This window comes from Mesocricetus auratus, unplaced genomic scaffold (assembly GCF_017639785.1).
Source record: "Mesocricetus auratus isolate SY011 unplaced genomic scaffold, BCM_Maur_2.0 Super-Scaffold_100018, whole genome shotgun sequence".
Taxonomy (NCBI): domain Eukaryota; kingdom Metazoa; phylum Chordata; class Mammalia; order Rodentia; family Cricetidae; genus Mesocricetus; species Mesocricetus auratus.
Genome location: NW_024429199.1, coordinates 47,981,349 through 48,005,520, shown reverse-complemented (window position 1 = coordinate 48,005,520; position 24,172 = coordinate 47,981,349). Strand labels below are relative to the sequence as shown.

The 24,172-nt window shown below is 49.9% G+C and overlaps 1 protein-coding gene and 1 long non-coding RNA gene across 6 annotated transcripts in view; one reads left to right on the top strand and one right to left on the bottom strand.

The window, feature by feature from the left end:
• Positions 1 to 24,172, top strand: part of LOC101843709 — a 63,064-nt gene that overhangs the window by 24,068 nt on the left and 14,824 nt on the right. For all 5 annotated transcript variants that reach the window (XM_040758295.1, XM_040758296.1, XM_040758297.1 and 2 more), the window contains exons 7-8: positions 21,318 to 21,401; positions 22,764 to 22,870. In XM_040758295.1, the coding sequence (XP_040614229.1) occupies positions 21,318 to 21,401; positions 22,764 to 22,870 (191 nt within the window). The remainder of the gene's footprint in view (positions 1 to 21,317; positions 21,402 to 22,763; positions 22,871 to 24,172) is intronic.
• LOC121144492 lies at positions 6,214 to 9,200 on the bottom strand. Its single transcript, XR_005881858.1, has 3 exons — positions 9,129 to 9,200; positions 7,525 to 7,736; positions 6,214 to 6,430 (listed from the first exon to the last, which is right to left on the bottom strand). It is a non-coding gene; the product is annotated as an uncharacterized LOC121144492 (long non-coding RNA).

Here is a 24,172-nt window from a genome sequence, read left to right as displayed (position 1 = left end):
TATCTCAAATGATCCACAGCCTCCCCAATAAAGCCACCAGCCAGGGAATGAGTACCTAAGACGTGAGACTCTATGGGGGAGCATTCCATATTCAAACGACAACTGGATTGGTTTGGCGAGAAAGAAAATTGCTCAGTTTTTATTCTATAACATCACGGTGCAATCGATTCAGGAAGCCTTCCTGTATCAGAGAATGTGTGCTTGTTGGGGATGGAGGAACACTCAGTGTCTAAGAGAACTTGCTGCTCCCAATCACCCACGCCTGGCAGCCCACAACTGCCTGTAACTCCCACTCCAGGGGATCTGATACCTTCTGGCCTCTGGTGAGCATCACACACTCACACACTCACACACACACACACACACAAACACACACACACACAAACACACACACACACACATCACATGCACGCACATTCAAATCTTCCAAGAAAACATAAAGCAGGCTTTTTGTGATCTCAGAGGGTCTGTGTCTTTTGATGAGGAAGGGTTGTTATGTGGAGTACAGGCTGCTCAGTTGAGAGCTGGATTCATCTGTTGCCTTAGTGAGTGAGACACTGGGCTCTACCTCTACGGCAGGCGCGAGGCTGGAGATCTGATCCACCCGCAAGCCTCCAGTCTCCCACCAGACCCTGCTAACCTGTGAATCTCCATCTCCTCCAGCTAAGTGACTCCATGCTATGCCAAGGAGCCTCTCCATTCAGGCAGATGGCCATAGTTTAGATATCAAAGACTGAAGGACCTTGGGAGTCAGTGTGGACTATGCATGTATGCCCACGCTGCGCTGGGCCAATGGTATTTCAGTTTTACTTGTTGGGTTTTAGTTTATACAGTCATCGTGGTGATGTAGAAGCCCAGTCCTGGGCAAAGGAAGTCTGAATTGGACCTTTGACTTTGCTCTCTGACAGGTGGTTTGGGTAGGGCATCAACACCCCCCCCCCCCGAGCCACACTTCTTTCTCTAGAGAGGCATAATGACTACGTCTATTTAAAATCATAAGGGGGCTCCACATGAAAAGGTCCAGGTACCAGCCGCTCTGAGGACAAGCTGGAGACTGTGTGCTGCTGAAAACATCTTCCACCATAGATAGTTGTTTCAGCGTTTATTTCTTTTCTCTAGACAGAGGCTTGCTACATAGCCCAGGTTGACCTCGAATTTGCAGCCCTTCCGTCTCAGAAACCAAAACGCTGGGATTATAGGGCACGAGCCACTGTACTCAGTTTGAATAATCTTTGTAACTTTGTACATGTCTTGTGTTTCTCTACTGGAAAGCTATTTCTGCCCAAGTGGGAGGCAGCACACTTAGACACATTGTTTCCACTGTGTCCAGCCTGTAGGCGGTGCTGAGTGGTGCTGAGTCGTGTTCTCTTGGATGATGGCCTCACACCCAGGTGCCAGGAGCACCTCATTTTCCGTTTGCTACACAGACCATATTTTCTTTGGGGGGGGCAGGCACAGTCTGTCAGGTGGTTGAACTTAGCTGAGACTTTAATTTACAGTCAATGGTTTAACTTACTTACCATCTACAACTGCTGGAGAGGACAGAAGGCCCTTGACCACAGACTTCAGATCCGTCTAGCAATTTTGAAACAAAATAAGCCATACATACAGTTCACAACAGGCGGTTTTCTTGAACAGTGGTAGAAACAGGCATCTTCGACAGATGCCTGTCTTTATCGTCTTTGTAGAAATCTCAGCGTGGTGGGGTTCGGGTTAGATGTGCGGGAGGTGACCGGGGTTTAGGTTAGACTGTGAGGCAGGGTGGGTGTTCTCATGAAAAGAATCTGTGGGGTGGGGGTGGGGTTGCTGTTCCTCCTTCTACACGTGAGCACGTAGTAGGGGAAGGCGGCTGTCTCCATCCCTAGGACCCGTCTGCTCGATGGCTCCATGTCTCTTACCTCCACCTTTCGGACCATGGGAAAATAGATTCCTGCTATTTAAACAACCCAGCCTGTGGTATTCTGTGACAGCAACCCGAGCTCAGACCATATTCCAACGTACACACAGCGTGGTTCCTCTTTTGTCCCGGTAGCTCCGGAGACCAGAGAGAGGATGGGGGAGGGGGGGAGACGGCGGGGAAGAAGTAAACTTCAGACCAATATGAGTGATATTGATCCGACCCTTGAATATGGGACAATATGACCAGTATTGACCCAGGAAGGGCCACAAAGCTTCAGCCGACTCACAGTGCGCAATAACCTAGAGGAGAGCAGAAGCGACCAGAGAAGTGAACATATGACATAGAAGACCAGGGACCTACCATCCCCCCCTTGGCAGCTACAGATTTCCTACAGCTCTAGGGGCGAGACCTGCTGAGATTCCCTGCATCCATGACAGTGTGTCCGCTGGCGGTGTCATTGTCTGGGTCTTGTTTAGGGAAACACATGGTTGAGGTTTCCTGGGTGCTGCTTCTCTCTCTCTCTCTCTCTCTCTCTCTCTCTCTCTCTCTCTCTGTCTGTCTCTCTCTCTGTCTCTCTCTGTCTCTCTCTCTGTCTCTCTCTGTCTCTCTCTCTGTCTCTCTCTCTGTCTCTCTCTCTCTCTCTCTCTCTCTCTCTCTCTCTCTCTCTCTCTCTCTCTCTCTCTCTCTCTCAATGTTCCCTGGACCCTTAGGTATAGGAGTTGTGTTGAAGGTGTGTCAACTGGGACTGGTCAGTCGTTATTTTGACCAGTTGTGGATTTCTGTAAGGGTCTTCGCCTGATGCAAAATGAAGCTTCATTGATAAGATACATTTTTTTAAATGCTATATAATTCACTAACGAGTTTTTTTTAAATTTTACACGTGCGAGTGTTTTGCCTACATGTATGTCTCTGTGCCAGGTGCGTACCCGGTGCTCACCAAGGCCAGAAGATGTGTTGGATCCCCTGAAACTCAAGTTAGACTGGGTGTCAGCTGCCATGTGGTGTTCATAATCAAACCCCATGTCCACTGTAAGAGCAGCTAGAGGTTTTTCATTTTATTTATTTTTTATTCCCATCCTGACCACAGTTTTCCCTCCTTCCCCTCCCCTCCCCTCCCTGAGCTCCCCTCTGCCCCACCCCACCCACTCCTCTGTTTCTGTTCACAAAGGCCTCCCACGGACATCAACAAAGCGTGGCACATCAGGTTGCAGTGAGACTGAACACCTCCCCCTGTATTAAGGTTGGGCCACCCAACCCGCTATGAAGAATAGGGTCCCAGCCAAAGTGTTGGGGACAGCCGCCACTGTCACACACATGCAGAGGACATAGGGCAGTCCAGTCCCATGAAGGCTCCCTGGTCGTCAGGTCAGACTCTGTGAGCTCCTATTGTTAGGGGTAATGCGTGTGGGGAACCTTGTGGGATTCCATGGCAGGGGAGGGTGACCGGGGTGGAGGGACAAACATTCCAGGCAGACAGAGCTTACTGAGAAGTTTTATTGGAAAGAGGAGGGAGGGGGAAGGAAAGAGAAAAGAGGTAAAGAGACACAGAGACAGAGAGAGGACGGAAGAGACAGACAGGAACTGTCCTGTCTGCCCCAGGGGACAGCAGGAAAGAGAGAGGGTAGGTTGCTGTCTTTTAAAGGGGTCCTTTGTACCCTAATAGCCATGGAGCCCTGGGCCGACCAGGGCACTGCCTGAGTGCATTCTGCCAGGTGACAGGAGCAGGCCAGCCTAATGCCTGAGTCCTATGTACTCAGGTGTACTATGAGCTCAGGTTAGTTGATTTTGTGAGTTTTCTCACGATGTCCTTGGCTTCTCTGACTCAAACAGTCCTTCCTCCCCCTCTTCAGCAGGGTTCCCCGAGTTCAGCCCAATGTCTGGCTGTGGGTCTCTGTATCTGTCTCTGTCAGTTACTGGATGACGTTTCTCTGATGACAGTTGGGGTGGGCACCAATCAACGAGTATAGCAGAATATCGTTAGTCACCATTACAGTGACATTTTCCCCCCTCCAGTTATATTTGGTTCTATCCTAGGTCTCTGGGCCATCCAGCCTCTGCAGACATCCCGGCATTCCAGGCAGCATTAGGGGTGGGCCTAGTCTCCTGGTGTGGGTCTCAGGCTAGACCAGTCATCGATTGGCCACTGCCACAGTCTCTGTGCCTCCCACACTCCGGACAGACTGTAGGTCAAAGGTTATGCGGCCGGGTTGGTGTCCCAATCCCTCCACTGCAAGTCTTAAGTCTTGCCTGGCCAAAGGAGATGGTCGGTTCAGGCTGCATAGGCACTATCGCTAGGAGTCTTAGCTGGGGCCATTGCCCTCTGTACTCTCCCTGCCCTGCCTGCCCCTCAACCTGATTCTTCTTGTTCCTTTTCTTATCTGCGTGCTATCTATTTCCTCTTCCCAGGGAGACCCAAGCGAGCACCGCCCTCTCCCCAGCCCTCCTTGTTTCCTCGCCTCTCTGGGTGGCTGGGTTTTAGCATGGTTGTCCTTTACATCCCAGAGTATACACTAGGCTTGTCTTTCTGCATGTGGGTTTCCTCGCTCAGGAAACTCTCTTTTTCTAGTTCCATCATCCATTTGCCTCCAAATTTCACGATGCCGTGGTTTTTTTTTAAACAGCTGAGTAATACTCCATGGTGAAAGTGTACCTTTTTCCTTATCCATTCCTTGGTTGAGGGACATCCAGGTTCTGGTCATCTTGGTTGAGGGACATCCAGGTTCTGGTCATTACAGGTAAAGCCGCTCTGAATACAGTTGAGCAAGTGTCCTTGCAGTGTGATGGAGCACCCTTTGGGTACATTCTTGCCCAAGGGTGATAGAGTTGGGTCCTATGGTAGATCATTTCCCAGTTTTCTGGGAAACCACCATGCTGATTTCCAGAGTGGCTGTATGAGTCGGCACTCCCACCAGCAGTGGAGGAGGGTTCCCCTATCCCCTCCAGCAAGAGCTGTCGCTTGTGTTTTTGATCTTGGCCATTCTGAAATGTAGATGGTGGAGTCTCAGGGTTCTTTTTTTTTTTTTTTTTTTTTTTTTTTTTTGGTTTTTCGAGACAGGGTTTCTCTGTGGCTTTGGAGGCTGTCCTGGAACTCGCTTTGTAGACCAGGCTGGCCTCGAACTCACAGAGATCCGCCTGCCTCTGCCTCCCGAGTGCTGGGATTAAAGGTGTGCGCCACCAACGCCCGGCCAGAGTTCTTAATCTCTAAGCCATCTCTCCAGCCCCAGAGATTTTTTTCTTTATTGTTTTATTTAAATAACATTGTGAGATTTTTTTAATGAGTGTTTTGCTGCATGCATGTAAGAACACCAGGTACACGTAGAGGGTGTGCAATCCTCTGGACGTGAACACACAGCCATTTCTGAGCCTCTGAGTGGCCTCTGGCACCCTCTAACTCTTGATCCCCCTGTCTTGGCCACCTGGTTCTGGGGCGCAGCACACCCGTCAGTGATAATCAAAGGGCTGTGAGAAAAGACTCTGGGGAGTGAACGAAAAGTAAGCGGCATCCTGGGGAAGGGTTTGACATGCCTGGTCCTCACGGCAGGCCATAAGACGCCGGCCTGGCAGGTGATTGACAGCTGCGCTGGCTATGCACTGGACATCATCTTGGTTAACCTTCTCTCTCAGCCTGGGCAGTGTTGTAACTGAGACTTTTTAGCAGACTCACTCCAGAGGAGAGGAAAAGGGTCATGGGAGAAGCTGGCCACACCTGTCACCAGGTAACCACTGGGCACCGGACCAGCCCTGGATCCAAACCCATCCTATGCCTAAAACCCATAGGCCTACATGGCCGTGTGCCGTCCCCCTCAACTGGTGATTACAAGATACATAGGGACAGTGCATGACTGTGAGTTTATGGATTCCAACAATTCCTTGTTTATTTATTTATTGGTTTGGTGTGGTTTTTCATTTTTTATAAAGTCTTTTTCAAATATTTTATTTTATTATGTATACAGTTTTTTTATCTGTGTACATGCTTGCATGCCAGGAGAAGGTATTAGATCTCATTATAGATGGTTGTGAACCACCATGTGGTTGCTGGGAATTGAACTCAGAACCTCTGGAAGAACCCACAGTGCTCTTAACCTCTGAGCCATCTCTCCAGCCCCTTTTGTTTGGTTTTTCGAGACTGGGTTTCCCCGTGTAGCTCTGTAGACCACCAGGCTGCCCTCAAACTCACAGAGATCCACCTGCCACTGCCTTCCGAGGGCTGGGATTAAAGGTGTGCGCCACCAACGCCCAGCCATTGTTTATTTTTAAGGATGCGTTTTATTATTTATATGTATGTGTTTTTGTATGTGCAGTTGCATGTGTGTGTGTAAGGAGGCCAGGAGAGGATGTGACCCCTGGAGCTGGGGTCACAGTGAACACTGGAACCGAACTCTGGACCTCTGTGAGACCAGCAAGCACTCTTAACTGGCAAGCCATCTCTCCGGCCTCCATAGTCAAAATTCACCAGCGGATCAGACAGCGGCTTCTAAGCAAGACTTTTCCTTAAATCGCTTTTGCTGAGTGTTGCTCTTCATCTCCCTGCTGAGGAAAGTCAGGTGAATTTGAAATTCATTTCAACACAGAGGCTGATGCAACTAACACCAAGCTGTGAGAAAACCTCCTCCTTTAATCTGGCCTGGCCTACAGGGAGGCCGAGCTCCTGTTTGGTCTGAAGGAGCAAGGCACACAGACACACACACACACACACACACACACACACAAACACACACACATACACATCTGGGCTCCTATGGTGACTCAGGAACTGCAGGGAGGAGGGGATGGTTCACAGCAAGGTGAGAAAAAATAAAACCCCCGAAATGAGTTAAGACTTTTTCAAACATGAAAAGGGGCAAGGGGGTGCCACTGAAATTAAATTCAAAATGAATTGAAGGTAATGGCCCCAGCATTGTCAATAAGCAGGGCCATCCAGCATGGGCATGGGCAGCTGTGGAGGATGGTCCAGAGAGAGAGAGAGAGAGAGAGAGAGAGAGAGAGAGAGAGACACAGAGAGAGAGAGAGACAAAGAGAGAGAGAGAGAGACAAAGAGAGAGAGAGAGAGAGACAGAGAGAGAGAGAGACAAAGAGAGAGAGAGAGAGAGACAGAGAGAGAGAGAGAGACAAAGAGAGAGAGAGAGACAGAGAGAGAGAGAGAGAGAGAGACAAAGAGAGAGAGACAAAGAGAGAGAGAGAGAGAGAGAGAGAGAGGCTGCACCAGCCTAACGGGGACCCACACATGCTTTCACAGCTTCTGTGTGTGGCACAAGGCTCGTCCAACCAGTTGGCATGAGATGCAGATTTGATTAGAGATGAGACTGAGGTTGGCGTTGTCATGAAGTCGGTGCATTGCATGGTGCCAACGATGTGACTGGCGCTTGGGCCTGACTGGGGGGGGGGCAGGAAACTCCCAGCAGGTTTTGTCCCATGGGGGTGGCTTTGTCAACCCCACCCCAGAAATGCAAGCCTGACAGCAGCCTTTCTGTCCCCTGTGTCTGTCCACTGTGGGGGCTGCTGGCGTGTGTGTGTGTGTGTGTGTGTGTGTGTGTGTGTGTATCCCATTGTTCCCTGGATAATCACTGTCACCTCCTTGGCATTGCTTGGCTTTCAGACAGTGTGCACCCAAGGATGGAAGTTACCCTTTGCCTTTTGAGGAGTCAGCCTGATGGTGTGAGAGGAGAAATCTGGTCATTTTGCAGCAAACTGAAGCTCCTGCCGGCTTGGCTGGCGGTGATCAGGCGCAGGTCCCTTCCTGGGGAGTCTTCTCCCCATTGCCCGTGCTAGAGCAGGAAAATGGCGCGGCAGGTTGCTGGTTACGAAGATGGGGCAGTAGCTCTAAAACCCACCAGTCCTGGAAGATGCGGCAGATACAGATGGCTGACTGATTCTGGATTTGTGACTTTGGTGTATGTTAGAATGTAGATCTCCAGACTTTTTTTTTTTTTTCCTCCTGAAACTCTGGGCTTGTGCCAACCCTCCAGGGACTTGTGGGCTGGACACTAGTTTGAGAAACAGGTGCTCGGCACCGGTTCAGGCCAGGTGTTCACACATCTGTGCTGAATTGGGAGCTCACTGGATCTGTTAGTGACAGACTGCCCCGAGTTGGGTCATGAGCAGAGGACTGGCTTTTCAGTGGTGCTCCTGTGGTTCGCACACCAGCCCCGTGTGGTACCCCTCAGGGTTTTGCTGTCGCACATCCGGGGGCCTTGCCGTAGACACGGTGGCAGAGTACCTACTCCCGACATACTTCTTCTCTACTGGGTTTGCTCTGCCCTGAAACCTAGGGATGACCGGACCTACTTGGAAACTATTCATCTGTTGTCGCTTTGGGGTTTTTGATACAAAGGTCCCAGACTGGCCTTTTTGTCTCTGCCTCCCAAGCAACTTAGACTGTGGGCGTGCCCCACCACAGCCGACTCAGCGAAAGACTCAGTAACTCGGGTAGTTTGGATTTTCAGTGCCAGGACTGCAAATGCTCGTCCTCTGCGAACCAAACGCTCCTGCACTGAGCAGAAGCGACAATCACCATCCCCCCAAATAACCAAACACGCCTCCCCCCAAATTCTCGAGAGACCGAGCTGCTTCATTGTACTGGGGCCAACCAAGTCTGCGAGACCGTATGGGGTGTGTTAAGAGCCGCCGGCCACTGGGTGAACTGCTGAAGGCCCTGGTGGTCTAGCGTGGAAAGCTGAGGGCAGCTTAGCCCTGTGTGTGAGCAATGCTCACTCTCAGTCCCCTTTGGGCTGCAGTAAGGGAGCCTCCGAGGCCCATTTCCTGTACCTCTGAAGACTCAGAGGTGGAAGGTCAAGGGGCCTGCAACCCGGGAGGACCCTCCTTGGTGCCTCGTTCCATGGAGGGAAGGCGGATGAACAGATTAGGAGAGCGAAGGAGGGTGTGGGGGGGCACTCGTGTGCACAAAGTAATCTATCAAGTAACCCACTCCCATGAGAAGAACCCTGGCCCATTCCTGAGGGCAGAGCCCTGGGGTTCGGCCCCACCTCTCATAGCATGGACACGAGGGGGTCAATTCCTGCAGGTGGACCTACAGGCCATCAAACCACAGCCTTTGAGCACGCAGCCTGCAGGCATGTGACCTGAGCAGTCCCCCCCCCCCAGCTGGTTACTAGATTTACTAGAAGAGCACCAGTGTGCTTCCAGGTCAAATAGAGGTCCCAGCCCCCATAGCCCAGCCGTTCCCTAGCCCTCAACCCCCCCCGTTAATAAGCCAGTGAAGGGAGGGCACCTGAGTCGTGTGAGCAGCACCCGAGTCGTGTGAGCGGAGGTGTCTAGCACCTTGAGGATTCTCCTATGACCCAGACGGTTCTGCCCGGCCGTGCCCGGCCGTGCCCTTGTCTTTTCCCGAGGGGTGTGTAGCTCAGAACGTGTACCCGACCTGGCATCCTGCACCGGAGCTAGGCAGAGGACAGAGGAGAATTGGGAGACTAGGAAACCAGGGCAAGGGTGGAGGAAGAGACTGGAAGTATTTGAAAATGTCACTCCTTGGAGAGAAGTCTTGAGGGCTTTATTTTATTTGATTTTGCTGTATGTTTGTGCATGCTTGTAAGGATCAGGAGTCCCCCCCCCCCTCTCTCTCACACACACACACACATACAAACTAAGCAAAAAAAATGCTAAAAAGAATACTGTTCCTCCATGTGACCCTTTATTGCTCAAAACTTTTTTTTAAAATAAGATCTTGGGTATATATAAGTCCTTAAAGCTGTAATACAAATCATGTATGAATAGTGAATCATAAAGACATTTATGTTAAAAGTTATTTGTCACCATTTATTAAAGGCAAAGGCAAATTTGCATGCTAAAGAAATAACGAGCTTATTTGTTTTATAAAGAATTAAATCTCGGGGCTGGAGAGATGGCTTAGCAGGTAAGAGCACTGGCTGTTCTTCCAGAGGACCTGAATTCAATTCCCAGCAACCACATGGTGGCTCACAACCATCTGTAATGAGATCTGGCACCCTCTTCTGGCCTGCGGGCATACAGACAGATGCTGTATACTAAATAAATAAATCTAAAAAAAAAAGTTAAAAAAAAGAATTAAATCTTTGTGGGATGTTTGATCCTTCAAGAAACAGAGCATAGTCAGTGTTTATCGGAATCAGACTGATATTTGGATTTTATATAACCTCCAGTGCTGAGAGCATATGTTCATAATAATGATAGCAGAAGCAAATCTTCTATGCCGAGAACTCACTAGGCAGATACGCATAATGATAGCAGACGTTATGTTTACAGCTGTCCTTAAGCAGATACATATCATGACAATAATAGCAGAAATATGTTGGCAGCCATTTCAAAAAATTTGGAGATTCCGCTCTAATCCCAAGTCAAGATTTATTTAGTAATATTTTGAAAAAGTCAAATTCAAACCAGCAGCTCAACTAGCAGCGTTTAAAAAAAAAAATCAGATGTCCCAACGCAATGCAGTCCAAAGATGTAGTAAGTTGATAGCTACACGCTAAGAAACGAGAGTGGAGGAAGTATTCAGAAACCTTATGTGTGCAGCGTGTGGTGTGGTTGCTTTGTAGGAGGTCACGACCCACTGTTTAAGCAGCTGTGCTCTGCCAGAGGCTGTGTGTTGTTAAGGCCAAATGCTTACTTCTTCTTCTTCTTTTTTTTTTTTTTTTCTGAGACAGGGTTTCTCTGTGGCTTTGGAGGCTGTCCTGGAACTCACTTTGTAGACCAGGCTGGTCTCGAGCTCACAGAGATCCGCCTGCCTCTGCCTCCCGAGTGCTGGGATTAAAGGTGTGCGCCACCAACGCCCGGCTTCAAATGCTTACTTCTAACTTTAACTAAAGATCACTCTCTCACCCAGCCATACACTGACCCTGCCTCATAACCACCCACCTACCCACCAACTCACTTGTATATTCACACGCTCACCATCCATCCTCCTTCCCATCTGTCTACCTGTCTAACTGCCCGTCTGTCCTTCTACTCATCTGTCTACCTGTCTAACTGCCGTCTGTCCTTCCTATCTGTCTACCTGTCTAACTGCCCGTCTGTCCTTCTACCCATCTGTCTACCTGTCTAACTGCCCGTCTGTCCTTCTACCCATCTGTCTACCTGTCTAACTGCCCGTCTGTCCTTCTACCCATCTGTCTACCTGTCTAACTGCCCATCTGTCCTTCTAGCCATCTGTACCCCTACCCCTCATCCGCCATCCCCTTACCTACCTTGTCTGTCCATCAGCTTGCCCATATGCTCATCTCTTTGTCAGTGCCTCCACTTATTAAAAAAAATCTCTCGGGCTGGAGAGATGGTTCAGAGGTTAAGAGCACTGGCTGCTCTTCCAGAGGTCTTGAGTTCAATTCCCAGAAACCACATGGTAGCTCACAACCATCTGTAATGAAATCTAGTACCCTCTTCTGGTGTACAAGCAGAACAGTGTATATGCATGATAAATAAAGAAATCTTAAAAAAAAGAGCTAATATATATATATATTTTTTTAAAATCTCTCATTTGGGGCAATTCCCCTGGCCCTGGCCCTAAATGAGAGATTTTTAATAACTATTCAGTGGTCACAAAAAAAAATGCTGGCCTTGCAACCCTAGTGATCAGAGATTAATCACTGGAACTCACATAAAAACAAGACTCACTGGCACACATCTGCAACCCCAGCCCTCTGGGAGGCAGAGGCAGAATTGACTGTGTGTGGTATGCATGCAGACACACACACACACACACACCAGTACATAAATATATAAATCAATGTTTAAAATAATATTTTAATAAAGTCTCTCATTTAAAACAGATGTGGTACTGCATGCTTATAATCCCAGCACTTGGGAAGTAGAGGCAAGAGGACCAGGAAGTCAAGGTCATCCTTAGCTATGTAGAGAGGTCAGTTTGGATAACCTAAAACCCTGCATCAAAAGCCAAAAACTAGCCAACCCCAAATGAACAAGTTCCTCATGTGATTTGGCTTCAAAAATAGCCTGTGAGAAGTAGGCGGATGAACCAACTTGTCAAGGGCCTAATGTTTTGATAGTTTTAAAGCATCCTTGTGCCAGATGGTGGTGGTGCACGGATTTAATCCCAGCACTCGGGAGGCAGAGGCAGGCAGATAGATCTCTGTGAGTTCCAGGCCAGCAAGTTCCAGGACAGCCAGGGCTACACTGTGAAACCCTTTCAGAAACAAAACAAAACAAAACAAAACAAAACAAAACAAAACAAAACAAAAAACCCCAAAGCAGGGATGTGTTTAGAAGGAAGTCCACTGAAGGGACCAGAGTCACAGGTGGTGGGAACATTTCACAGAAGTGTGTCTCTTTTGTTTTCTTCGGAGCGACTGTTAGGGGGAACTAGCTTTACTATTTTCTTTTCCCCTGAGCGTCCTTCTGGGGTGAGTACCGAGTACCAGCACCTTTGCAGAAGGTGGAGAAAACAGAATGACAGTTGAGCAAAGGCATTCCTGAGAGATAGGGAATGTCTCAAAAAAAAAAAAAATCCCCCGGGGACCCCAGTGGTTGGATTTTAAGGGACTTGTGGGCCCGTCCCTCCCTGCCTTCCCATCCTACCCTTCCTGGGACTGGTGGCCTGGAGTCAGGGAAGAGCAAGCCATGGCTGCCTCCTCTCTGGTCTCTGTCCTGCCGTCACAGACCCCCAGCCAGGAGGTTTATCTGTCACCTCCCACAGGAAGTGGCAAAGTCTGAGCCCCTCCCCCTTTACAAGGAAGAGGCCACTCCTCATAGAAAAAGTCAGGGCACAGGAACATGCCTTTCAAGTGTGCCAATGACACTGCAAGGTGGTTCCTTCTGTCTCGGAGCTTGCAGGGGTGGAGCTGTGGGCATTCAGATCACAAACAGCCCTCAGAGCATTTCAGTCTGTGGCTTGTGAGTGGGGCAGGGCATACTCCTGTCCCCACCCCTGCATTCCCACCAATGTCTGCTCTCCATGCCCCAGGCCTCTTTGAACATTTGCCTTGTAAACACTGCAACTGTGTTTTACCCTCAGCTTCAAGGAGATGTTGTTTTTTGTTTGTTTTGTTTTTTTGTTTTTTTTGTTTTTTGTTTTTTTTTTGCCAACAGAGCCTCCCTGTTCAGTCTTCCTCCGTGACTCCTCAGGGCAGAGATCCGACAGAATCTCCGTTCCCTGGCTCTCACTGACAGCTTGTGGTGCTCCCTATCGTATTTGAGAAAAGCTGGGTGGGGTCCCGGGTAATTCAGGAGAGCACACGGGTGTCCAGGACCAGCTTGTGGCAGTAGAGGAGGAGTAGTGTGTGACATGGCTGGGGTCTCACTGTCTGGGGGAACCCCCCACTGTGTGTGTCTATGCTAGTGCGTGCGTGTGCGTGCATTGTACATGTGCACGCATGTGCATGTGTGTGCGTATGCAGTGTGTGTTTGAGCATGCGTGTGAGTGTTTGCGTGTGGGTGTTTCCTGAAGAGCCGTCCTTTGTAAGGAACGGAGTCAGAGTGGACTTCCTTGTGATGTGAGGCGAGCCGAGAGTCTAAGTGTCATAGTGAAAGTGAGACCCCCTTCATCCTGCCATCCCTGTGCCAGCGATGCCTCCCTTCCTGCAGGCTGCACCTCCGAGGGTCTCACCTCCCGGTTGACTGGGTTTGTAAACCTCATGCTCCACCTCATCAGCTGTCTGCTCCTCTCTCTCTGTCTCTGTCTCTGTCTCTCTGTCTCTGTCTCTCTCTCTGTGTGTGTCTCTCTCTGTCTCTGTGTCTGTCTGTCTGTCTTTCTGTGTGTGTGTCTCTCTCTGTGTCTCTCTGTGTCTCTCTCTCTGTCTCTCTGTGTCTCTCTCTCTCTCTCTGTCTCTCTCTGTCTCTCTGTCTCTCTCTCCCTCTCTGTCTCTCTGTCTCTGTCTCTCTGTCTCTCTGTCTCTGTCTCTCTCTGACCAGCCACCTGGCCCCTTGTTCCTTTTGCATCCTGACACACTCCCACCCTGGACCTTGACCCGTGGAGGCCCTTTTGCCTGGAAATCCCACCTGTCCCTGCCAGCAACCCTGTTCCCTTCAGGTCTTTGCTGTGATTTGCCTATGCCGTTCGATTTAGGGGGGTGGGGGAGGGGGAATCCATCTGCTGCCTTAGTTTCCCTTTCAGCGCCGATCACTATCTAACGTGATATGCATTTTATCATATTTTCTCCATTCTCATGACTTGTGTTACAAGGACCCGGCATGCAGCATTTGGCGCATTGCCAGAAAAGACTGCAGAGGTTTCTAAGAAACTTTCCTTGGTGATGCATGTGTACCTTGTCCACCTAAGATAAATTTCACACACACACACACACACACACACACACACACACACACACACGTATGCATGCCACGCTTACACGTGTGCTTAAGATGAATTGCACATACAGTTTAAGGACACAGACAGCTATCCCCTGCCTGTCGCTTCTTCCACCCCTGCATGTGTCCCCCTGGCTATGCCCATACCTTAGCACCCCTGCAAACCTCCCAGAGGTTCCAGCCAAAGGACGCTCTGTCTCTCCTCAAGGGTTTTTTTTTTGGCCCCTGTGCTGCTGTGTGCCCCCTTGGCTTCGGGTGGGTCTTCCACCTCATCGCTCTGGGGTAGCCCAGAGCAGGGTCCACACACACTGCTTGCCCGGGACTCACGATCTGAGCTTCTGCTGTGGAGCCTCTGTGCTCCTGACCCCTGGCCCCTGGCCCCTGGCCCCTCATCCCTCTGCACCCAGGCTGATTTTCCCGGTTCTGTCTCTTCTTGCCTTTGCAGAGCCCCCCTTCCTACCCCCCCACTTTTCGTCCATAGCCCATATCATCTGGTTCAGGCTTAAACTGTCTCCAGGGCAGACGATCCTTCAGGCTGGCCCACCCAGTGTAGGCGTCTCAGGGATGGTTATGGAGAAGAGGAATTACCAAGGCCATCATGGTATTTGGCTTTACCTTTCCCCTGGCCTCGGCAAGCTCCTCTCCCATCCAGCCACATTCGCTCAGGGTGAGCTCAGAAGGCACTAAGGCCATGCTGGCTTCCGTCTCTGTCACAGACGTAGTAGCGTGTCCCTCACAGGTGCGCTGGTGATGCCGATGAGTCCACAGTTGCTCAGAGTGGCCCCTGGGGCTTCAGCGCTTGCGCCCCCTTCGCTGAGACGGGAGTGACTGAAAACCGACTTCTGCCAAGCACGGGCCATGCGCAGTTAAACCTGCAGTGTGTGCGGCTGTGAAGCAGAGGGGAAAAGGGATTCACGGAAGGAAAAACCAGCTGTTTCACCCCCTCCACCCGTGCCCTTCCAGATTTCTCTGTATTTCAGTTTCCTTGTTTCTGACCCGGGGGCTGGCTGCCCCTTTGAGGGTCTCAGCTTCACCAGGGCTGCTGTGTTCAGCTCGCCACAGCAAGTTAGAGAAAGCGCTCACTGGGAGAGTCCTTCAGCAGTTCTAATTCCGACTCAAAAGGAAGCCACGCTACGTCTAAAACTGCGTTGGGCATTAAAAAAATGAAAACAGTGGCAAGAAAGCATTTTTGTGACTCCCTCCCTTGTGTTGCCATTAGTTGGGATAAATCTCGTTTTCAGATAATGTCATAGTTGCTTGCTTCCGAGTTTATGGCACGTACTTAAAGGCGGGTTCCCCATGACATTGATCAACGCATAGTTTAGTGTGTAAGCAGGGTGGGTAACGCTGGTCTTTTTTTTTTTTTTTTTTTTTTTTGGTTTTTGGAGACAGGGTTTCTCTGTGGCTTTGGAGGCTGTCCTGGAACTCGCTTGGTAGTCCAGGCTGGTCTCGAACTCACAGAGATTTGCCTACCTCTGCCTCCCGAGTGCTGGGATTAAAGGCGTGCGCCACCAAGGCCCGGCTAAGGGTAACGCTGGTCTTAAACTGAGTGAAACAAACGAGGTGTGACTGACACTTCAGCCTCTCACCCTGGCTCAGATGGCTGAGCTGAGCTGCTGCTTCAAGGATGCAAGCTGGGCATCTTGGCTGACCAGATGCGCTGGCTCCTGTTCACTCGGGGAGTTTTAGTGAGATGACTTAGAGCCCCACGGACGCAGCTGAACACTCACCCTGAGTGTGTGAGGCCCAGCACCATTTAAAGATAAAGAGTTCCACTCGTGCTTCTGAATATTCCTCCCCACCCCAAATTCATAGAACCAAAAGGCTGCTAATAGTAGCCTCGTTGGCCCTCAAGTGCATCCAGCAATGTCCCCAATGAGCCATCCCTGCGCCAGTTTGGAAACACATCTCTCCCAATCCTTGCAACTCAGCAGAACCCACTGGGGCTGTGAAGATTTGTTCCAGTAAGTTCTGTGCCAAGGGCCGGGAAACACCAGCTTTTTTGTGTGGACGCTGGGCTGCTGTCGCTTTAAGATGTGCTCACAATTACTCAGATTCTGAGTCAGCTGTCTGCTCTTCCTCACAGCTGCGGTGGGATTTTACAGGCAGTCTTCTAATTGTAACAGACAAAACGCCCAGACTCAGACCCTCAGGTCTATCTTGTTGCACACCTCCGTGCTGGTCCCTCCTGGATCCCAGGGCTCTGAGATGCACCAGAGTCCTTCCCAGTACACGTGACCTCAAAAGACAGAAGCCCAATGGGACTGTGCCTTTCAAGGACTGTGCATGTTGTTTTCAGCCAGATCCTGCATCATCTGGTCTCAGGGAACTGTGTTTTTTTGTTGTTTATATTCAGTGACTACATGATCAATAAAACCAGGAAGAACATGGACTGGAGAGACGGCTCACCGGCTAAGAGCACTGGCTGCTCTCCCAGAGGTCCTGAGTTCAATTCCCAGCAACCATATGGTAGCTCACGCCCATCCGTAGTGGGATCTGATGCCCTCTTCTGGTGTGGAGGCGTACTCGCAGATAGAGTACTCACATTAAAATAAGCAAATCTACAGTCAAAACAAAACCCAGAAACAATAACAAAACCAGGAGCCACCCCCAAATAAGTTGCTTCCTGTTTGGTTTTCTTTCCTTTTAGATTCTCTGCATTTGCATAAATGAATAGAGGCTTGATGCCACAAATGAATGTCATAAATGAATAGAGGCTTGATGTCACAAAAATGTTGTGATTTCCCAGTCACACCTAGTGTGCTCCAAGCTAATGTAAAATATACAGAGGAAGCATTCTCAAAGTTCCAGTGGCCAGTTGTCCCCAAATGAGGAAAGGCTGTAGTGTGGGCTTCTCAGCTTAAGCAGGTGATTACAGTGTTAGTGTCAAATGGATGTGTCTTCCATTTTGTTTTTTGCTGAAACATGGCTTGTCCCCAAGGGAAACCGGCCTCGTGGCTCCCTTCAGTTAGAAACCACGGACCTTAGGAATTCAGATGATCCACCAGGCATGGTGACACACACCTCTGGTCCCAGCACTCATGAAGCAGAGACAGGTGGATCTCTGGGTTCGAGGCCAGCCTGGTCTACAGAGCAGGGGCGTGAGGGTGTGGGATGGGAGTCAGATGATCCTAAGTGTGTTTGTTCTGACCGAGTGAAGTGTCTGGGTGAGAATCAGAACCCTGGTGACATGGTCAACAGACTGATTTCTTCATTTAAAATAAAAAGGAAGAAAATCGTGTGGCTCATGAAATGAGCCCTTGAGCAGCTCCCGGAGGTGTCAGGTCAGGGACATCACCGGGACACTCCTTCCCTCCCACACCGGTATCCGCCTCCCTGCTGTAGTTTTGTGACCCCGGGAGGAGGCAGGGTTGACACAGGGACACCGGCTCTGCCAACAGCTGCAGACAAGCTAAGCTCCCCCAGACAGTAAAATGTAAAGAGGGGGAGGGGCAACCTTTGAAGTTTGGGAGAAGCATGACTTTGACATTTCCTTTTCCTCTCCACTGGGCATCCCAGGTATTATGCTGGGAGCAGCTGCCAGCTAACTTTACAAGGAAGGATGCATTTCCTCCGTCCCCAAGGTCTGTGTCCTCAGTGTTTAAGGCGGCTCTGGATGGCGGGCTGTTCCTGCCACAGGAGCCCCGCTGAGCATATGGGAACAGTTGGCTGGAGGTTCTAGAGCAGGGCACTAGGGACATCCACGCAAATGTGAATTGTACCACATTCTTGCAGAGAGCACTCTGCACTCAAAGTATAAAGCGCTGACGGTATCTCTAGGCTTTCTTCCTGTATGTTTTTCTGTATGCGGCCCCTTCCCTTGAACTCAGAGGGAGCAGTATAATGAAATAAACTGAAACTGTGAGATCGCATTTCTTCTCTCAATCTCATAGCTGGGTTTTAGTCTCTGGTTGACATCTTTTCTTACCACTCTTGGCTGGTGGCAGGTTTTTTTTTTTTTGTTTGTTTGTTTTTTGCTTTCTGTTTATAAAAGAATTCCAGTTTAGTTTTCTGTCACTTTTTGACAGCTTACCGTAAAATGTCCAAGAAGAGAAGGGGTGGGGAGATAGATAGATAGATAGATAGATAGATAGATAAATAGATAGACAGACAGACAGACAGACAGACAGAAGAGATAAAGATAGGAGAGAGAGAGAGAGGAGAGGAGAGAGAGAGGGAGAGAGGGGGGAGAAGAGGAGAGAGGAAGGGAGAGAGAGAGCCTAACAAAACAACAAACCTGACTTCTAGGGAAGCTGCTGATGTCAAAGACCTGTGAGGTGTGCCTGACCTGTGACCCGTGACCTCTGATGTACCTGACAGGCTAGGCAGCATTAGAAGGCCACCGAGCCCCTCATTGTCTGTCTAACCCTGTGCCAGATAAGGTCAAGGGACAGAGAGCTGTGAGAACTAAATCCAGAAGCATAAAGGGAATGATCTGCAAGCCCAAAGCTTGGGACTTCCCTTATGTTACCCTCTCTCCATCCCCAACATAGTCTGTCTCCAATCCCATTGCTGATACCCACGGTGTGTGTCACTTACTTTAGCTCATGGTATAAGGATAGAGTCCACCGGGCATGGATGGCGCACACCTTTAATCCCAGCAGTGGGGAGGCAGAGGCAGGTGGACCTCTGTGAGTTCGAGGCCAGCCTGGTCTACAGAGCAAGTTCTAGGACAGCCTCCAAAGCCACAGAGAAACCCTGTCTTGAAAAAACAAAAAAACAAACACAAAAACAAAACCAAAAACAAAAAAAAATAAGGGTAGAGTTCACTATGCTGGGGAGGGCGTGGCGGCAGGAGCTATTATGGCTAACCATGGCCTGTGGATGTTGCTCACATCTGGGCAGGCTTCTAGTTTGCTTGCTGAGGTTTTTTGGTTTTGGTTGTTTTAACCGTTGGGGTGTGCGCTCGCTTTTGTCCATGGTTGCTCCTTTGCTCAAGCACAGCAAGTGAGAAAAGACATTGCCCTTTGTGCCTTTGCTGTCACCTTGGTGCGTCATGTGGGTGCAACCCGCTGATTTACACCTGTGTCTGTGCTGCAGTCTTCATTCAAGGAAGCCTTTCCGTTGGGAGGGGGGATGCATGTCCTTTTTGTTCTTTTCCAACCTTGCCCCTCTCCTGGCTTTCACTTTCCCATACAGATGTTAGTGAGAGTACATTGGTCTATGGTTATAAAGACTTGGCAGAATCTTTTTTTTTATTATTTAAATTTAAATTAGAAACAAGGTTGCTTCACATGTCAATTCCATATCCCTCTCCCTTTCCCTCCCCTCCTCCTGCATCCTCCCACCAACCTCCCCAATATCCCCTCATTTCCCCAGGGAGGGTGAGGTCCTCCATGGGGGTGTCCATAGTCTGTCATTTCATCCAGGGCAGGGCCTAGACCCTCCCCCAAGAGTCCAGGGTGAGAGTGCATCTCTCATTGTTGAATAGGAGTCCAAAGTCCATTTGTATACCCGGGATAAATACTGATCTACTACCCAAGGCTCAATAGATTGCCTAGGCCTCCTCACTGACACCCACATTCAGGGGGTCTTGATCAGTCCCATGCTGGATTCCCAGGCATCAGCCTGGGATTCAAGAGCTAGCTCTTGTCAGGTCAGCTGTTTCTGGGGGTTAAACCAGCCCAGTCTTAACCCCTTTGCTCATCAGTCCTCCCTCTCTGTCACTGGATTTCTTGAGTTCACCTCAGTGCTTATTGGCAGAATCTTTTAAAAGTTATTTGTGCATCAGTCTGTGTGTGTGTGTGTGTGTGTGTGTGTGTGTGTGTGTGTGTGTGTGTGTGTAAACACGTGTTCACTTGTGCTGTGCTGCGGAATGTCTGCAGAGGCGAGAGGACCACTGCCAGGAGTTGCTTCTCGCCCTTGAAGCTGGTTCTCCTTTGTGTCTTTCTGACGCTGTGCTGTATACTCCAAGCTACCTGGCTCACAGCTTCTGTCTTCCTGTCTCCCCGCCTCCCATTTTCCCGAGGAGTGCTGGGACTACAGATGTGTGTCACTGAGGCACCCCACTGACCCATGCCGCTGAGATTTGCACCACTGATAACAACCTGGGTTGGATGTTTCCACATTTCAGTTTCATTATTTACGACTGCCAAGCCCGTCTTTCCCATCTTGGGTGAGCTTTGAAAGGTGTGGATCTTGAGGAATAATAGTCCATTGCCCTCAGCTCGCCACATTTGTGTGAAGTTGGGCTCTGTTCCTGTGGCTTAAAGTTTTCCTGTGCTTTCATTCCCAGATCCTGCCTCGGTGTGCCGGCAGGGTTTTGTTTTGTTTTAGATTTATTTATTACATATACAGTGTTCTGCCTATATGTCAGAAGAAGGCACCAGATTTAATTGTAGATGGTTGTGAGCTACCATGTGGTTGCTGGGAATTGAACTCAGGTCCTCTGGAAGAGCAGTCAGTGCTCTTAACCTCTGAGCCATCTCTCCAGCCCCAGATTTTTGTTTTTTATATAATTTATTTGTTTTATTTCATGACTGTTGGTATTTTGCCTGTGTGTATGTCTGTGTGAGGGTATCAGATCCCCCTGGAACTAGAGTTACAGACAGTTGTGAGCTGCCACGTGAGTGCTGGGAATTGAACTCAGGACCTCTGGAAGAGCAGTCAGTGCTCTTAACCGCTGAGCCATTTCTCCAGCCCCCCAAAAGCATTCTTTTCTTTTATTTATTTTTTGAGACAGGGTTTCTCTGTGTAGCTTTGTAGACCAGGCTGGCCTCGAACTAACAGAGATCTGCCTGCGTCTGCCTCTGGAGCGCTGGGATTCAAGGCGTGCGCCCCACTGCCCAGCTGTGCCAGCGGTGTTCATGTGCGCCTTGGTGTGGGCCCCACAGAGCCGAAGATGTTCTGCCCTCCACCATTCCCCATCATCCTACTCTCCTTCTGGCGGTCCTGACCGCTGTCCTCCAGCCTGTGGGACGGGGTCCGTCCATCTCACTTGCCTGCGGTCACTGAGTGAGGTGACCGACACCGTGTTCCAAGCAGGAGCAGCTGACACCAAGGCCTTTGGCCAAGTGAGGCTGGCATGCCCGGACGGTGGGCACAAGCCTGGAGTCCTACAGAGATGACAGAGGTGGAGGGCCCAGGGCACAGATGGCTTCCAGGCTTGGAGGAAAGGGCCCAGTGGAGGATGTTTGCAAGAAGACCTCTTTTGTTTTCTTCCAAGAGCCTCCTCTCTCGACTTACGGAGTGGAGGAAACGGTGCCAGCAGCGTGGAGTGGCCCCGGAACTGCCTGGAGGACAGCGGGAGGTAAGTGCGTGGGACTTAGCCGTCTTTGGGTGACCTCTGTCCCATTGGAACAACTTTATCCCTAGCAAAGGGTCCAAGTCTTGGTGAGGAACGACAGCATGTGTGTGGATGTTTGCTGTTTCTGGACCGGGGGCTGGCTTATTCCCTCCAGTTAGGCATCCCCCACTTCCTCCTCAGCCTCCGATTTTCACGTTTCTAGGTCTCTTTTCCTGGTTTTGGGTCACCCTCCCACCTAGCAGTCTATGCTTTGTGATGTGATTGTATATAGTTTTTGTTGCTGTTAATTTTATTTTATTTTTTGGTTTTTTGAGATAGGGTTTCTCTGTGGCGTTGGAGGCCGTCCTGGAAGTCGCTTGAGATCGCCTGCCTCTTGCCATCCGAAGTGCTGGGATTAAAGGCGTGCGCCACCACCTCCTGGCCGCTGTTAATTGTTTTTTTAAACAATTAACATGGGATGTATCCCAGTGTTGCTTAGTGTGCCTGAAGCCTTGGGTTTGACTCCTAGCACTGAAGAAAAAAAAAAGTAACTATTTTTATAAATATAGGAGCCGGGCGTTGGTGGCGCACGCCTTTAATCCCAGCACTCGGGAGGCAGAGGCAGGTGGATCTCTGTGAGTTCGAGGCCAGGCTGGACCGACAGCCTCCAAAACAGAGAAACCCTGTCTCGTAAAACCAAAAAAAAAATATAGGTATTTCCCTGCACTTTAAAAAAAAAAGATTTATTTATTACATGTACAGTGTTCTGTCTACATGCCAGAAGAGGGCACCAGACTGAATAGTAGATGGTTGTGAGCCACACTATGGTTGCTGGGAATTGAACTTAGGACCTCTGGAAGAACAGCCAGTGTTCTTAACCTCTGAGCCATCTCTCCAGCCCCTTCCCCACAGGTTTTAAAGAGTGGTGTAGCCCATAACAGTATGTTTGGGTTTTTAAAATACTAGCCTACACAGCACACTGGATACTGCTTTTTAGCTGTTATTAAAAATGGCGTTTGTTCTTTCCAGCGTCAGGCTGGCGCAGGCTCTTGGTGCTGTCCTTTGAGAGGAGGGCAGAGCAGCCTAAGTGCTGACGTCACACCTACAGGGACGTGGAGCTGAGGGAGGCAAGGGCAGAGGGGCCACACACCATGGGCACCATAACCTGAAATGAGAGAGTAGGTGCTACCGCTTAAACCATCACGGCGAACAGAGACAGTGGCCAGCTGCTGCATATGGCCTGCTTGCCAGTCTGTACCAGAGGCGGTACGAAAGGGGGTCTGCGTCCCCCCGCGCCTGAGAAATTCAAATGCTGGCTAGATGCAAGGTGGATGGCTACAATGCGCGTAAGAGATGCCTGCGCTCACCCTGAGATGCGTCTTACAGAGCAAGATTACGGGTAAGACAAAGACGGCCTCCCGGAGCAACGTGTATCTTAGTCGTTTGTATCAGATGTATTCTACCTCCCTTGCTAACATGGAATTCTCCAGAAGGTAAGATCCCCCCACCCCCAGACAAGGCCTTGGGGGGTTCACTCTGTAGTGCAAACTCAAAATCACTTTGCCTTATCTTCCCAATGACTGGGTTTTATTTTTCCCTTCCCTCTCCTCCCTTTCCTTCCCCTCCCCTTCCTCCCTCCTTCCCTCCCTTCCTCCTTCCCTCCCTTCCTCTATCCCTTCCTTCTTTCCTTCCTGCCACCCCCCACCACCCTGCTAAACTAGGCCCGCTGAGCTAGGTCCAACCCTTGGTGTCAACTTCTACATCTGATGTCCCCTCCCAGTCACCTTCGTTTTTCTCTTCACATAGACACTGAGGAATTGTCACTACAAACAGCCTTCAAGCTGCCTCCTAGAAAGAGAAGAATACACACTAATCATGAGGGAGACCCTGGCATAGTATAAGATGCGGAGGGATTAAGGCACTGCCGCCCCATGAGGCTGGGAGGGAATATGGAATGGAGGTCAGGGATTTGTCACATGCCCAGGACCCGGGTCGCTGAAGCTCCTTGATGTGAGCTTGAATCTAGTACTCCCTCCAGCAATGAGTAGGATGATAGAGGACTTCCCTGTGCACCACTGTGGCCGCTGGGTGGGGCGGGCCATTCCCTTGTGACCTCGCTGCTAAGTGGGGAGGTGTGTGTGTGAGGTCAACATGGACATAGTTTGCAAGTGATAGACAAGGCAGGTGTGTGTGTGTGTGTGTGTGTGTGTGTGTGTATACATGTGTACCACTGTAAGGATAGCAAATGTGTGTGTGTGTGTTTACCACTGTAAGGACAGCAAGTGTGTGTGTGTGTGTGTATGTGTGTACGTGTGTACCACTGTAAGGATAGCAAATGTGTGTGTGTATCACTGTAAGGACAGCAAGTGTGTGTGTGTGTGTGTGTGTGTGTGTTTGTACCGCCATAATGACAGCAAAGACAGCCTCTGCATGTGTTGTACGTATTTTTCTGAAACAGTGTGGAGATGTGCGCACTGCCCTCAAACTGACCAAGGACACAGTGACCCCCAGTGTATGGGTCTAGGGTCCGGCCTGAGGTTGCCACCTAGGAGCTGAACTTGGCCATCTGACTCTGGCCTACACTGCGAGCTCAAGGCAGGTGAAACAAACAAGCAGGAGGCTGTGCAGGTGTCCAGGACAGATGGGCACAGGGCACAGGACTCTCTGGGTCCTAGAGAACTCAGAAACCAACCATAGAGGAGAGGCCCTCCAGAAACTCGGATGAACTGAGGCAGTGGTCTTCCTCAAAGTACTCAAAAGGTGCATCCAACCTGTCAAAATGCCCTGAGTTCGCA